Source organism: Sporothrix brasiliensis (genome assembly GCF_000820605.1).
Source record: "Sporothrix brasiliensis 5110 chromosome Unknown Cont20, whole genome shotgun sequence".
Taxonomy (NCBI): domain Eukaryota; kingdom Fungi; phylum Ascomycota; class Sordariomycetes; order Ophiostomatales; family Ophiostomataceae; genus Sporothrix; species Sporothrix brasiliensis.
In genome coordinates this window covers 6,496,234-6,512,248 of record NW_024467139.1, presented here as the reverse complement: position 1 = coordinate 6,512,248, position 16,015 = coordinate 6,496,234, and the positions used below count along the sequence as shown (strand labels likewise).

The 16,015-nt window shown below is 57.9% G+C and overlaps 4 protein-coding genes across 4 annotated transcripts; 2 read left to right on the top strand and 2 right to left on the bottom strand.

The window, feature by feature from the left end:
- Positions 1 to 373: 373 nt before the first annotated feature.
- On the bottom strand, positions 374 to 2,621 carry SPBR_06743 (cytochrome P450 alkane hydroxylase; the record flags this gene model as incomplete). The annotated part of the gene is made up of 3 exons (XM_040764999.1): positions 374 to 552; positions 627 to 1,779; positions 2,589 to 2,621. The coding sequence occupies 3 exons, from the start codon at positions 2,619 to 2,621 to the stop codon at positions 374 to 376; spliced, it is 1,365 nt and encodes a 454-aa protein (XP_040617710.1).
- Positions 2,622 to 3,069: 448 nt separating this feature from the next.
- Positions 3,070 to 7,058, top strand: SPBR_06403 (uncharacterized protein; the record flags this gene model as incomplete). Its single annotated transcript, XM_040764660.1, has 2 exons — positions 3,070 to 6,445; positions 6,721 to 7,058. The coding sequence occupies 2 exons, from the start codon at positions 3,070 to 3,072 to the stop codon at positions 7,056 to 7,058; spliced, it is 3,714 nt and encodes a 1,237-aa protein (XP_040617709.1).
- A 1,638-nt stretch (positions 7,059 to 8,696) lies between these two features.
- SPBR_06788 (primary-amine oxidase) lies at positions 8,697 to 10,853 on the bottom strand (the record flags this gene model as incomplete). The annotated part of the gene is made up of 1 exon (XM_040765044.1): positions 8,697 to 10,853. The coding sequence occupies one exon, from the start codon at positions 10,851 to 10,853 to the stop codon at positions 8,697 to 8,699; it is 2,157 nt and encodes a 718-aa protein (XP_040617708.1).
- Positions 10,854 to 13,422: 2,569 nt separating this feature from the next.
- On the top strand, positions 13,423 to 15,045 carry SPBR_07083 (amino acid permease family protein; the record flags this gene model as incomplete). Its single annotated transcript, XM_040765337.1, has 1 exon — positions 13,423 to 15,045. The coding sequence occupies one exon, from the start codon at positions 13,423 to 13,425 to the stop codon at positions 15,043 to 15,045; it is 1,623 nt and encodes a 540-aa protein (XP_040617707.1).
- Between the last annotated feature and the right edge of the window lie 970 nt (positions 15,046 to 16,015).

The window sequence follows — 16,015 nt, the reverse complement described above, 5'->3', positions numbered from 1 at the left end:
CCAAGACAAAAACTCCACCGCGCGGTCGAGCGGTCGAGCGGGAAGCTCTTGGGGTATAAGGCCTTGGCCTACGAATGTAGTATAAAGGAAGCTATTGCGCCTCGCAGCATCACCTTGGGTCCGATGTCGTGAAGCTGTGTCACACTCGGTTGCCTACATTTGTCTGGGTTTTATAGACTGATATACCCGCCGAAAAACCCAATTGACGTCCCTGCAAATCGCGGCCCGTCTTTTGGGGCCAAGCACAGACCCTTCACAGCCTGGCACATACGCCAACATGCTACGCATGCCTACCCAGGCGTGTACACGCCTGTGTACCGTCTGTGTTATAGTAAGTATCTTGCACATTTCAACCATTTCCCCCTGACTAGCTTCACGCTTCTTTCGGGTACATCGACACATGGCAGCCATCAGCGGGTGAAACAACCAGTGTCAAGGACTGCCGCTCTTCGCCAACAGGCACGTCTGGCTCGCCGGCCGGTGCTGTCATTTTCGGGAACAGCTGGATCATGCGCACGACGGTGTAATACACCAAGACAAGGGCGAATTCTTCTGCGGTGTTGTTAGTATGTATTGCTTTGAACTTGCAACGTTTTGCTTTTGCGTCAGGGGCGGGGGCAACTTACGACCCAGGCAGATGCGCGGTCCGCCGTTAAAGGGCAGATAGGCCCAGCCAATGTTTTGCAGTCGTTCCTCGTCCCAGCGCTCGGGCCGGAATATGTCTGCGTCGGGCCCGTAAATATCCTTGCGGCGGTGCATCGCGTACACACAATAGCCGACACCCTCGCCGGCGCGGACGAGAACGGGCGACTTGCCGTCGGGCCCGCCGCCGACCGGCAGCACCGTATCCCGAACAGCCTCACGGGAGTTGACGGGGACCGACGGGTACAGGCGAAGGACTTCTTTGACCACCTGTTTCAGGTAGGGCAAGCTGTGGTTTAGCTGCGCTCGCGTTGGCGGTGCTTCGTCTGCGCCAATTCCGCAGACGGACCGAATCTCCTCGCGCAGCTTGTCAAGGACGGCTTGGTGGCGCGACAGCAGGCGAAACGTCCACGTGAGGCAGCAGCCCGTCGTATCGCGGCCGGCGAGGAGCACGTTGAGTGTCTGGTCGCGCAAGACACGGCGGTCCCGGGTCTGGCGGGCGAGCGCCTCGATGAGGACGTAGCTGTCGCGCTCGGCCGGCTTCTCGCCCATCGTTGTGAGTGCATGGTCGACGGCCTCGTCGATGAAGCGGTGGCAGGCGCGACAGGCTTGGCGGAAGCCCTTGGCGTTGAGCAGCCAGTAGAAGGCGCCGAGTCGGCCACGGTGCGCCAGGTAGTCCTGGCCCGTCGTAAAGGCCTCGGCAAAGGTGGCGGCCTGGCCCGTGACGCGACTCCAGGCAGCGTCCGTGTCCGTGTCGGCACCGCCAGTTGTGTCGCCAAACAGGAGGAACAGGGTCGTGTCAAAGGTCAGCCGGAAGAAGCGCGGCTGCAGGTCCACAAAGCCCTTGCCGTCGCTGGGGTAGTCGGCCCGGCGGATCGACGTCGCAAGGCTGTCGACGCATCGCTGGATTGTCTTGAAGTTGGGATCGCGCTCGCGCAAAGACTGCGAAAACAGCGGACGCAGTAGTTTTCGCGATGTCTTCCACGCCAGCCCGTCCTGCGTAAAGATGCCGCTGCCCAGCAGCGGGTGGAACGTGGGCGCGCGCAGGCCGAGCCCAAAGTCCTCAAAGCGCGTCGACAGCACGGCTTCGATATTGGCCGGGTCAATGGTCAGGAGGCCGCGAGCGCCGAGCAGGTACTGCGCGAACGTCGTGCCCGAAACGTCTGTCACGCCGAAGCACCGTGGATATTCCAGGCGCCCATGGTTTAATCCCTTCGGGTAAATATCTCAGTCGAATGTCGTCGATAAGGGGGTTGTTTGTTTTGTTGTGTATTGTTTTGGTTTGAGGTGTCCACCATTCTATTTCTCCGATTGCTCACTTGTACGACGTAATCCGTACGTCTTCATCATCCACAACATGTCGCGCTCACGAGGACGAGGGGCACCCCTTATTTAAAAAGACGATACGAAGCACTCCGTACGGAGTACGGGGTACAGAATGTTGTGCCCATCATGGAAGTGCGGCAGGCCAAAGCAATCAACGACCAACCAGGACAGGTGCTAGCCAATGAGGTGGCAGCCATGAGCCTGTGTGTTTCAAGTACTCCCCACCGAGCCACCGTTGCATGTAATTGGCCAGGACATGCAGAAACAGCCATCCACGTCCCGTCATTTTGTTCCAATAATTTGTTCAAATAAAAAACGAGGCGCGGGCGTCGACAGGGGGCAGGTGCGGGCGCCATTTAAGCGCCGAGCTCAGCGGCGGAACGGCCCATGGCTGGCCTCGATCAGTGTTGGCTCGGGAGGGCATTCAAGCACTCATCCCCCTCTCCCACGAAGACAAAGTTTGGATATCGCTCTGGGCATCGTCTGGTTTTGTGTCCCATTCCACTACACAGCGTCCTTGTTCTCCCTTCAGTTGCAGGAATACATCGCACACTGCCCCAATTCTCAGAACAGGAGAATCCGGTGCCTTTTACGTGGACACCGGATAGAGTGTTACTCACACGCCAGCGTTCGTGGGTCGGCTCGCCCCCCATGGTCTCCGCGTTGCTGTTTTGTTTTTTTGCCTGTTTGCGGCTGAGAGCTTGCGGCTGAGAGCAGATGAGGGCCCTGCCTGGCGTCCTGCCCTCCCCCTCTCCTTCCCTCTTCTCTGCACTGCTCCTTTCTTCGTCCCTCGTTTGCTCTTTCCTCACCTCCGTATTTTGCGGCTGACCTCGTGGCTTTTGGGCCCTTTCTTCAGGGCTTCTCGCCTTTCCCTCCGCTCCTTCCGTTCGTTCTGCTGGTCGCTCTTGCCAGCCATGGATATCACAATTCACGTCCCCCTTGCTGTGCTTTTCTCCTAAAGAATCGAGCCATCAACAAGCTATGAACAAGCCATCTCCCCCCTTGCTCGTTCCATTCTACAACTACGTCACATAATACGACGGAGATCTTGAACGAATCCCACAACAGCTCGCCGGGCGCTGCCCACCACGAACATCGAACATGGATCCGCTTTCGATCTCAGCCAGCGCACTTGCCATTGCCGAGGTGTGCTTTCGCATCGTGCAAAAAATCCACAAATTCCAACACGACCTCTCGAATGTCGACCAGGAGCTCAAGAGCCTTGCCGACGAGGTCGAGTCGTTGCGAGGCGTCTGTATCGTGATCAAAGACACCTTCTCGGCACCATCGCCACCTGGCAGCAAGGTTGACGGCTCACCCGACGGATTGTGGGAAGAACTGCGCAAGAACATGGCCAACTGCGACCAAGTCGTCTTGCGGCTGGCGACAATTATTGAGAATGTTTGCGGCACCAACAACGACAAGCCCGCCGGGGACAGCAGCAGCAGCAGCAGGAGCCACAACCTAGTCGACAGGTATGGCAAGGTTTCGCGACGAAAAAAGTACAGCGACGAGCTGCGGCGGTGCCGCACGCAGCTGGACACGTATGGCAAGGGCCTGCAGCTGCTTTTCTCCTATGTCACCATGAACGACACACGGACCATAAAGGACCAAAATGACCAACACACACGGTCGTTTCGCGACCTAGCCGGCGACTTGCGCGAGCTCGACAGCAGCATCCGATCGGGGCTCGCGGACATTGCCGACGGCGGGTCATTGCCCGGCGGCCACCAATATGACGCTGCCATGGTGCACGCTCTGCGGGAACTGAAAGCATCGACCGACATGGCTGCCGCCTCGGTAAAAGAGGCGTCAACAAACAAGCACTTTGACACACCGCAGTCGGTGAGCAGCATTTTCACGGGCCGCGAGGCGTTGTTAGACGAGCTACGGTCGTTTCTTGTGCAGCCACCAGGGCCGGCGAAACGGCAGCAGCGTCGCTTCGTCATCCAAGGCCTCGGTGGCTCGGGCAAGACGCAATTCTGCTGCAAGTTTGCCGATGACAACCGCGACAGCTTCTGGGGCGTGTTCTGGGTGGATGCCAGCACAGAGGAGCGCCTGAAACAAACACTGGGCGCGCTGGCCAAGAACTACGCCCAGCGCGAGAAGAGCGTGGCCACGGCGCTGCACTGGCTCTCGAACCTGCCGTACACCTGGCTGCTCATCATCGACAACGCCGACGACCCCGGCATCAAGCTCGAGAAATACTTTCCCCGCGGCAACCGGGGGAGCATCCTGATCACGACGAAAAGCCCAACGCACATACTGCACGGGAACGTTGGGCCAGGACACTATGACTTTCAGGGACTCGACTACCGAGAGGCCACAAGCCTGCTGTTGAAAGCATCGTCCCACCCCGCGCCGTGGGACACAAAGCTCGAGCGCCTGGCTGCCAAGACGGCCGAGACCCTCGGGTGCCTAGCGCTGGCCATCATCCACGCCGGCGCTGCCATCAGCCAAAGACTATGCACCCTCAAGGACTATCCGGGCTATTTTGACCGCAGCTGGAGGCGCATCCACCGGGACAATATTCGACGCAAGCGGGCGTCTGACTCTGCCAGCAACGACACTGTTTATGCTACATGGGAGCTGTGCTACGAGCGCCTTCTTGCCAAGGACTCCGAGGCCGCCGTCAACGCAACACAACTACTCAAGACGTTTGCTTTTTTTCACTGGGAGAACATCTCGCCCGAAATCTTGTTGCGGGCTATGCGAAATGCTCAGCTGGAAGCACAACAGCAAGCCAGCGCCGACGCCGACGCCGCAGCTGACGACGACGACGACGACGACGACGAGAAGCCGCACGTCAAACCTGGGCACACGCGCCGGCTGCATCCCTTGACCTGGCTCCACTTGATGCAGCATTGGGGCAAGTCCCTGCTGATGCGGGCCCTCACACACGGCGGCCCCGAGGCCCTGCCGGCCATCATCCGCGAGGGTCGACAGATTGGTTCCCACGAAGAAGTGAGCGACCGCATCAACGACGCCCTGAACGAGCTGTCACAGATGTCGCTACTGATCCACAACGACCAAAAAAACACCTACTTTATGCATCCCATCGTGCACCGCTGGGCGCGTGAGCGCTTTGTGCTTGCCGAGCAGATGCTCTGGGCCGACGTGGCCGGCCGCGTGCTTGCCGCCTCGATCCTGTTGCCGCCGCTCGGTACCACCGTCGCCGACGACGTTTACCACACACGACTCCATGCGCATGTTGACCATGTCCAGCAGTGTCGCGCCAAGATCGAACGCCTGCGCCCGAGAAAGCCCATTGCCACCGTGCACAACCTGTTGCCTGCGGTCGATACAGAGCGGATCCGAATGCTCTCCAAGTTCAGCTACATATATGCCAAGAGCGGCGCCTGGACCCATGCCGAGGTTCTGTTAACGGAAGTCGTCGATTTTCTGCACCAACATCTCGGCCGCGACCACAGCAAGTCACGCCAGGCCACCATGTTTTTGTCAACCGTTTATTTCAACTTGGGTCGCGGGCCCGACGCAAAGCGCCTGGAAACCGCCCTGCTCAAGACATGCATTAAATCGCTCGGCCCGGACCACACGGACACACTGCGGACCATGGAACGTCTCGGCCACACGCTGTGGCAGCTGGGGCATTACACCGACGCCTTGTCGCTACAAAAACAGGCCACCGAGGGACTTGAAAAGAAACTGGGGCCGGAGCATCCCGACACGCTCAATGCCATTGACCATCTGGGCCTGACCGTCGCCAAATTTTGGACGCCCGAGGACATGCAAACGGCCTACAAGCTGCACCGCCGCGCCGTCGACGGCATGACGCGCACCCACGGGCCTGGCCATGAGCGCACCCTCTTCGCCAAGGAGAATGTCTGCCGCGTCGGCGCGCTGCTCGGTGGCGTCTACTTCCGTGATGCGCCCGCCACCATGCAGTCCATTCTTGCCACGCGCCGTGCCCAGTGCGGCCGCGAGCATCCATTTACCCTGCTGGCCATGGTCAACACCGCCATTGTCCAGAGCGCCTGTGGCGAACACGCGCGCGCCGAAGAGCTCCTGCGCGACGGCCTGACCATTGCCAGCCGCACCCTCGAGGAAAACCACATCGGCACGCTCTTTGGCCTTCAGACGCTGGCCTGCGTGCTCAACGAGCAGCGGCGCTGCAAAGAGGCCCTTGAGATCCTATCTGACATTACCGACCGCCAGAAGAGTATGCACTCGCACCGCGGCGAGTACCACCCAGACCGCCTCGTCACGCTGATTGAGCTAGCCAAGGGCTATTACATCCTGGGCGACGCGGCCCAGAGCCTCGAGTTTGCCCGTGACGCCTTGCGTGGTTTCGAGAGCATCAGCACCCTCGACCACCCGCTGGCCAAAAAGATGGCCGTTGCGCGTGACCAGCTGGTGTTGCTCGTTGAAGTTGCGAAAGATGAAGAGATGGACGGCGAGAAGAAGGCGAGAGGGGTGTTGGACGAAGATGGGGGAGAAACCGAGAAGGCAAAGGATGGTAAGAGTAAGAGGAGGTCTGGTACAATACCCATCACGTTCCCCAATGTTTTGTTTCGCTTTGAGCCGGTGTAATTTATACCCAGGTAGCCATGTTTATTTTTACTTATTTTAACCCAGCGGTTCTACTTTGCTTTATGGGATAATTTTATATTTTATTCCTTTTCCTGATCCCTCTTGTGTTTGTTCCGCACGCTGGCGAGGAGCCAGACGAGGGATGTCGCTGATTGAGCCGCTGTGGATTTACAATTGCACTACGCCACCTGAACGTAATAGAGTACGACCTGCACGGCACGTGGGATATTGGCAACCAGTGGACCGGGGCGTATCTCAACGCACACACGAACCTGACGGAGATCCACGACTCGTTTAACCTGCTGTGGCGCAACGGCGTCGACCCGGCCAAGGTCAACCTGGGGCTTACCATGTACGGCCGCAGCACGACGGTGGCGAGCGCAGCCTACACAGCGCCGGGATGCCCATACCTCTCCGGCGGCGATCCGGGCGCGTGTAACGACCAGACGGGCATTCTGCTAAACAGCGAGATCGAGGCCATCATCGCCGAGAACGGCCTGCAGCCGACGCTCTATACTCTATACGGACGCGGCCGTTAAGACATCGTGGGGCGACAACCAGTGGGTGTCGTATAACGACGGCGACACGTGGACCATCAAAGGCGACTTTACCAAGAAGGGCATAACCACCGATTCCAGTTAAAGGTCACTCTCTCCAAATTGCTGGGCCAGCTAGATGCTTGGAAGGCCAAAGTGCTGCAGACGTTTGATCCGGTTAGAGTCAGAGTCAGGAATGCACGGCCAGACAGTATCCATCACGACGACGGTCAAGACAATTCAAATAGTGTCAACGAGGACGTCAACGATAGTGATAACATCCATAGCCCATCCACCCTTACGTAGCAAACAGAGCTACTCCTCGAATTCCACAAGGCCAGACGGTCACTTACTACCAGCTCCTCCGCAGTGTGTACACGATTCAAAGCCTGAGAAACAAAGTCAAACTGCTCTAATATGGAGAGGTGGTGTACAACTTTGTGGCTCCATCGACCTAGGGAGCACAGGAAGGCATTGGAAAGCACAACCACATTCACAAACTCTTAAAACAGATTATTTATGACGGGACGATGTTTATTGCTAAAGCGATTGCTACTTAATTTTCATTGGTTCTATGAAAATGTTAGCCTTACATCGTGAACACTTAAGAAATCAAACTATTCTCTATTTTCGAACGAGTCCTTGGTCGGTTAAATAGCCTTACGCGTTCGATTCTTTGCAAGAGCGAGCTTTCGTACAGTGCAAAGGTATCAAGAGGAAGCGGTAATATAAGAGGAAGGCGAGAAAGTTGAAAACGTGCAGGGGGTGGCCGAAGTCAGAGACGAGAGAAATGGGCTGCCTCTTTATATAGGGGGCTATAAGTCATACCTCATTGCCACCTCAATGAAGTTATGTTTCATTTTGTTACGGCCTTTCGAGATGCATTTAAGCGTGCTTATCGAGCTACCAGATGGCGGCCTAGAAAACGGTTCTGTGGCTGTGCCGGCTCGCGATGGAACAGCCAGAGGCACAGCGGGCACAGGGAACACGGGGAGCACAGGGAGCACATCCACTAAGCAGGCTGGCGCAGGGACGGCACAGGAGCACCTCCAAAAAAGGAAATTCTCGGTGAGCTTTTTCGTGTTGTATATTGGGCTGTTACACAACGTAATGTAAACAATAAAATGCGTATATACAGAATAGAGTACCGAGTCTTTACCCGCACGGGCATATTGTCTGACCAATGGGCCAATGCGAGTGATGTACACACGGTGCATCCTGTGCTTGGTCCCTCGAGGCGATGGCCTTACAATACGATGCCGGACGATAAATTTTGGTTACAAGACGTCGCTGGGATGGGAGTACCGGTTCACGCGTACCAGTATGCCTGTCTATACAATCAAGCTCTTTTTATAACAAGATAGTAGTCACATCGCAGAGATGGGTGTTGGGCTTCATGACATGATGAATTGAATTACGATTCGAATGTTCAACTTGCTAGTGACATGCCACCCGCGTACCCTCGACGCAGCAAAAATCAAAAGAACGAACAAGGCTTCCTTGGGAACCAAACTGGGAAGAAAGAAGGGAAAAAGGACGTGATAAAGACAAAGGCCTGCAACGGTGCGAGATATGAATGACGTTTTACGGTCGATTCAGATTCAGACCCTCACGCTTCGGACTGCAGTGGTTTGCAACATTTTACAGTCGCGGCTTGCTGCCGGAGCAGCACGACCCACTCGCCGTCGTCGTTGTCGCAGCGGCATCGCCGGTCACCGGCTGCGCGGCGCTGTGGTTGCCCTTGGCAAAGGCATGCGTCGACGACGCGTCGACGGCCACAATGGACGGCGGCACCCACAGCGCCGGGTTCTTCTGGTAGAAGTTGGTCGCGCGCAGCATGACGCTCACCGGCTCCGACGGCATTACGGGGAAGTCCTCGCAGCGCGGGAAGTGCGTCAGGCCAAACTGGACGTAGCACACAATGTCCGTGTCGGCAATGTTCTCGTCGCGCTCGACCCAGTCGAGCACGGTGGCGTTGTGCGGGTGGCCCACCGCGCCGTCCGACTGCGGCACGTAGTCGCCGGCCGGGAACAGCTCGTAGTCCTTGTACGGCACCACAAACAGCGACTCGCGCGCAAACGCCGCCCGCTTCCAGACCATGCTGCCCGGCTTGGCCAGCACGGCCGGGCAGTTGTTGTTGATGATCTTGTAGCCGACCGGCGTGTGCGCCGTCTCGTTGAGCGAGCTGGGGTTGATAATGTTCCACGACCGGCTCGTCTCGTGCTTGTAGCTCGTGGCGCCCTCCTTGGCCGTCCGCAACAGCGTCTTCTTGGCCAAGAAGGCATTGCCGTACGGGTTGCCCGGCGAGCCCACCGGATCATCCGCCGCCACGGCGTCCGTCATGACCACCGAGTTGTTGGGCCCGTCAATCTCCGGGTCGATGCGCAGCGAGAAGATGTGCTGGTGGTTGTGTGCGTTGATGCGCGGGGCCACCTCCGTGCCGTACGGCGCGGCCGTCTCTGACGGGTGCATGCACGTCGTGTTGAGCTGGCCCGTCAGCTTAATCTCCAGCTTGTACGTGCCGTCCAGCGTGAAGATGTGGTAGAAGCAGTAGTCGTAGTTGGCCGCCGTGATCACCTGCGAGATAATCAGGCGACGGTCGCGCGCCGTGATGACGGTGCCGTCGCGGTAGTCGGTGTGCTTGTACAGCAGACCGTTGTCCTCCTCGTGGATGCAGACGGCGTTCTTGATGACCGCCGCGTCGCCGCGGGCCGTCGAGACAATGGCGTCCAGGTAGTGGATGGCCCCCTTGCAGTCGCAGCCCAGCTGCAGCGAGTTGGTCATCAGGCCCGTGCCGTACTCGCCGACGTCGAAGGCGTGCTTCTTGTGGTGCGGCGCGCTGGGCTCGCCGTACGGCACCACCATCTCCACGACGGACATGCGGTTGAACAGCGTGCGCTGGCGGCCGGCGGTCGGGTCGTCGACGCGCACGTCCGACAGCACAATGCCCTCGCGGTAGTTGAAGCCAATGTGCATCTTGAACTGGCCCCAGGCCAGCTCGTTGCCGCGCATGCGGAACGAGACGCCCTGCGGCTGCGTAATGTCAATGGGTTTCAGCAGGTTCTCGACGTACTGGTCGCCAACGAACTCGGGCAAAAAGTTGTGCTCCTCGAGGGGCACGGCCGTGCGCTCGCCGTTGACGCGGCGGATGTCGACGCTCAGCACCTCCTCGCGCTCCGTATCGACGACAATGGTGAAGTCGAGCGGGTGGGCGTACTGGTTGTCGTTGGCCGAGTTGCGGTAGTACACGATGCCTTGCTGCAGGCGGCGATCGTGGCCCCAGCGCTCGTCGAAACCAACCGCCCAGGCGTCAATGTAGACCTTGGCCATGTCGGTGATGCCGAGCTCGCGGCAGGCCTCGATGACGCGGGGGTCGGCGCGGCAGACGCGCTCGGTGATGTCGAGATCCTCGAGGGTCAGGGTCGGGTTGACCTCGGTGACCTCCTTCCAGAGCTCGACGACGCCCGACGCGAGATTCACGACGACCTCGGCGCAGACGATGGTGCCACGGACCAGGACAATGGCGAAAGCCTTGCGGTCCGGGCGGGGGCCACGCCGCTCGCGGAAGGCGGCGTATTCGGCCTTGGGGGGCTCACGCAGGGTGATGCAGTTGAACTTGAGCTCTTTGGGCTGAGCATGCTGGCGGAGGATCTTGGCAGCGAGGGTGATTTCATGAATCGACAGCTGGTCCAGCGGATGCACGAGGGGCTGCTGCAGCGAAGGCTCTACTACTGAGGAACCAGTGTCCTCGGCCCGAAAGATTGTGTAGCCCGCAATTGAAGTTGTGTCGATGTTCATGGTTGCTGCTGTTGTGGAAGTCGTCCATACAAGCGAGTGGTGGTGTGCCCGTAGCAGGCTGTTTTGTATCAGGGATGGGGGATGGGGGTTGGGGGTTTGGGGCGCGGTGGTTGTCGACGCGACAAGCGAGGCTTTGGAATAATGCTGCGGTGGGCAGATGTGTGCAGTCAAGATACTGACGGTGAAGTGTGGTGAGAAACAAGAGAGCAGACAAAAGAGAATCCACGAAGATGAGGAGAGAAAGGAAGAGCCGGGAGCTTATGAACCCCCATCCTCGCACCGGAGACGGCGGCCACTGGCTCGTCCCACGCCGCCCACGGCCAGGACAGATACGAGCCTGGCCGTTGGCAGCCGCCGAACGTGTCGCTTTGTTCCACCCATAGCTTCCCCCAAGTATCCGCCGGTTCTGGCCTGACCTCCACGCTTCACGGCGAGCCCCTCATCTTGCGTCTCCTGTCCTCTCTCGCCTCGTCCTATCTTGCAGCTCGTGCGCGTGGACTTTCTCAAAGAGGAAAGGAGAGCCACAGCCCAAGAGTCGTATCTCCGCTCCTTATCCAGGCGTCTTTAGGGAGAGCCGGCTCGTTTGGGGTTCTTGGACGCCAGGATGTAACTGCAACCGCCGCCTTGCCTTAGCCTCGATTTGGTAATGGAATGCTTTGTCTGCTTGTGTGTCCGCAATGTGCCTGTGGCATGCCCGTCGTGCCCGTCCAGCTTGTCCTTCTTTGGGTCCTCGAAACAGAAGAACGGGTATTGGCCGCCCTGTCTTTTCATTCGCCGAGTCCGCGCTGGCCATGGACTTTTTGCTCGCTTTGGGTTTACGGCGGCGGGGCCGGCGAGCCCACTTGCCACCGAGTGGACTAGGCTAGATTTGGGTTCCGTTGGCTGCTTGGTGCGAGTTGGCTTGCCTCATGTCAGATTGGTTGTGTTGGTTGTGTTGGTTGTGTTGGATATTCTCAATGAGTCGGTCTGACGATGCAAGTTATTTGGGGAGTTTTTGTTCAAATCCAGCAACTCAATCCACGGGCGATAGCGGCATGTCAGATACTGTGCAAGGATGCTCCGGCAGGGAAGGACCAACCCAGGTATGGACTGGACATTAGGGTATTAGGGGCAGGTGCGATAGCAGAGCGTTACTGCAAGTAGAAAGAACAACCGCTGAATGGTCCTTCCGTCCTTATCCTCAATCTCGGCGAACATCGCTCTTTCTCCTCTTATTTCGTATTTTATTGCTTCTAACGTATCCTTTCCGCGAGCCTTGTCAGAGGAAGGTACGCGAGGTGGCCGCGTTAGGGCTGGCCGATTGTGGATTGCAGCGAATAATATCGCTGTAGAATTTACGAATCTAAAATCCACATGGTCAAGATAAGATAGCGGTGGAGGCAAATCACACAAAATAAGACAAAAATGGACAAACAAAGGACTGTAGAAACCACCGAAAAGCTCAAAGAACACCCGCCTGCCAAAACAGACGGGAAAGACAGTCGCTGTTGCCCCAGGTGGCTTCTGTGGCCGAGACTTCCAGGTTCAAGTCTCCAAGAAGGAAGGTGCCAACGGTGGCTGCGAACGCTAGTTTTTTGGGGAGAGTGAGGAGGTGGAAGGAGCGAAGGAATGCGCAAAACTAGCACAACGAAAACAGAAAATTCGTCCCCGCAGTGACACCTGGACATTGAGACGTGCTCTCCCCAATTGCCCCAAATATTGGAAGCAGGTTCAAGTCGTATTGCTCTGTTGGCGAAGGGTGAGCGTGGCAGATTGGACGACGCGCCAAGTCATGGCTTTCGTTCTCCCCATGACGGACGACAATTACGCAAGCGAAACAGAATAATATGGAGACAAGACCAGTGCTCTGTATCTGACTATTGACTATCGGCCGCCTGTCACACTGATTGAGATTTGCGGGGAAGGGCAACAGAAAGAACAGGGAAGGCACGAACCAAGACGGACTGATAGGACAGAAAGGGAAAGGGCGAAAGAATCGAAACAAGGGAAGAACGGCAGGCGACCCGGCAGGCGCACCCCAGGAAAACAAAGCCGATCACTTGCTCTTACCCTGCCGAGGAGCGAGCCTACCTCGCCTACCACCGAGTCACCACCTTCATCACAAAGCACCAGGGCAAGTCGACCAGGGCGCCCTTTTTCTCCTCACTCCTCCACTCCGTCGCCGGCGTTGCCAAAAGGGACCACCGCTGTCAGCCGGGAGGCCCTTGCAAACTACATATATCAGACGGCATCACCGTTTGCGCCACGAGGACGTATGATGCGACTTTACGCAAACACACACCACACGACTTCGATACTTGTTCACACTGTCAATTGGTCGTCTTGGTCGATTGGCACCATCTCCTCACACGCTTTCCTATCTTTTCCCTGAACCGTCCTCCAGAAAATGGTCCAAAGCTCGGATTGGTACCTCGTCTTGCCCGAATCCTAAAGTCGGTGCCCGGTGGCAGCGTCATCCAACCCTTGACTTGTCCTTTCATTTGTCTCTTCTGTGTCTTTTCACTGTTTTCCTTTTGGTTTTATTACCACGTTTTCTTTTCTTCCTCGTCACAAAACACCTTCCACCACGATGGGCGACCTTCCCAACGGCCGTACCAAGGCCGAGGAACAGGAGCTGCGGGATGAGCAGGACCTCGCGGCCATGGGCCATTCGCAGGACATGTCGCGCAAGTTTGGCGTCTTCAGTATGCTGTCGCTCGCGTTCTGTGTGCTGGGCACGTGGTCGACCTTCGCCCAGGACCTGTCGAGCGGCCTCTCCAACGGCGGGCCCATCAGCATCCTCTGGGGCCTTGTGCTCGTGACGATCTGCAACCTGTGCATCGCCGTCTCGCTCGGCGAGCTCGTCAGCAGCATGCCGACGGCCCTGGGCCAGGCCTACTGGGTGCACAAGCTGCTCGAAGGCCCCGGCGGCGAGGCCACGGCCCTCGGCAAGGTGGCGTCGTACTACTGCGCGTGGATCAACACCTTTGGCTGGTGGACGCTGGGCGCGTCGCAGATTGCCTTTATGACGGACTTTCTGCTGGGCATGAAGGTCATCTTCGACAACGACTGGGAGGGCGCCAGCACGGGCTGGATCCAGTTTCTGGTGTACCTGGCCGTCACCGTGTTCCTGACGGTCCTCAACCTCGTCTTTTGCCGGCGCGAAAAGGTCCTGCCCTACTTTAACAACTTTGTCGGCGTCTGCTTTGTGGGCCTCTTCTTTGTCTTCATGCTGGCCCTGCTCATCACCGTGGGCGTGCGCCGCAACCTGGCCTTCCAGTCGGGCACGTTTGTCTTTGGCACCTGGATCAACCAGACCGGCTGGAGCAACGGCGTGACGTGGTTCATCGGCCTCGTGCAGGCCGCCTACGGCCTGACGGCCTTTGACTCGGCCATCCACATGGTCGAGGAGATTCCCAACCCGCGCCGCAACATGCCGCGCATTGTGTTTCTGGCCGTCGCCATGGGCGCGCTCTCGGGCTTCGTCTTCATGGTGGTCTGCCTCTTCTGCATCCAGTCGCTCGACGACGTGCTGAACGGGCCCACGGGCCTGCCGTTTATGGACCTGTGCACGAGCACCATTGGCCTGCAGGGCAGCGCCGTGCTGCTCGCCCTCTTCATCTTCAACGGCCTCGGCCAGGGCGTGTCCATCCTGACGACGGGCTCGCGCATGACCTGGGGCTTCGCCCGCGACGGCGGCCTGCCCTGGAGCAACACGCTGGCCGCCGTCAACCCGACCTGGAAGGTGCCGGCCAACGCGCTGTACCTGCAGGGCGCCCTCGTCGGCCTCGTCGGCGTGCTCTACACCTTTTCCGACACCGTGCTGTCGGCCATTCTGAGCGTCAGCACCATCGCGCTCACCATTTCCTACGCCATGCCCATCCTCGCGCTCCTGTGGGCGGGCCGCGGCAAGCTGCCGCCCCACGGCCAGTTCCACCTGGGCCGCCTGGGCCCCGTGTGCAACTGGGTCTCCATCGTCTACTGCGCCATCACGACCGTCTTCTTCTTGTTCCCCGGCTCGCCCAACCCGGGCGCCAGCGACATGAACTACGCCATTGCCGTGTTTGGCGTCATGATGGTCATTGCCACGGCGTTCTGGTTCATCCGCGGCCGCCGCGACTACCTGGAGACGCGCGAGTCGGTGGCGCGTGTCATCTACGCGCAGAACGAGATGGCTGCACAGACTGTGTCGCCCGACCGCAAGGACTTGTAACGAGGGGGCTTGCGTGAGGCGTCGTTACGATTACAGTGTATTTTTACCGAACTACAGGCTTAGACTGGCGACGACGACGACCGTAGAAAGGGTGAGATTTTAGGGGCAACCGCCTAAAAGGGTGGTAATTTAGGGACTGATTTAGTGCTACGTTAGGCTAGCTTATGATACCATGTTCTTGGATAATGAAACTTTTTTGTTGAATATTTCGAATATCATCGTGGAAGTCAAATGTAATTTAACAGAGCGGAATTGGAAAGCAGAAGCAAAGATCTACACATAAATCACTGTGTAACACTGTCCTGAATATTAAATTGATAACTTGAACACACTCACAACCTCGCACCGGAGGGGCAGGGCAGACACACGATACAACGGCTCATCTCGGACCTGCTACACGCCCATGTTGCCCACTTGTCTACCAACGACCGCTTTGTTAGATGGCGATGTCGGCACACCGAGGACCAGTGTGCAATTGCGGAGCACAGCTGTGGCCGACACGACTGGACTGAGAAGGTCGAAGCGTGGATAAGACCGTGTATTTGTTCGCGTCGACTTTCCCATTTGGGATGTGTAAATGCATTTCCAGGGCAGAGTTATCTGTGATAACCAGAGCGGGCAGAGATAGGACAAGTGGAACGCCGAGGCGCGAGAACAGATAAGCCACGCCTTCGGTTCTGTGCTGGTCTTGTTCCTTGTGCGGGGAAGTGGACAGACAGGGCCCGTGTGGCCGTGGAGAGGAGAGTCAAGTGTCGAGTTCGGAGAAGAAAGAGGCGAAACTAAGTAGTAAAGCCAAGAGTCACGGTCGAGAGAAACAAGCAATATCAAGCACGGTCTGGGGAGGATCGTCTGGGGCGAATACGGAGAACGGCGGACAACGGGCGTTGGTGCCGGCTACCCCAGACGCTTGGGACAAAACAGTACGTAACAAAAATCCAGCCGAAATACAACATGTAAATGACGGGAGGAG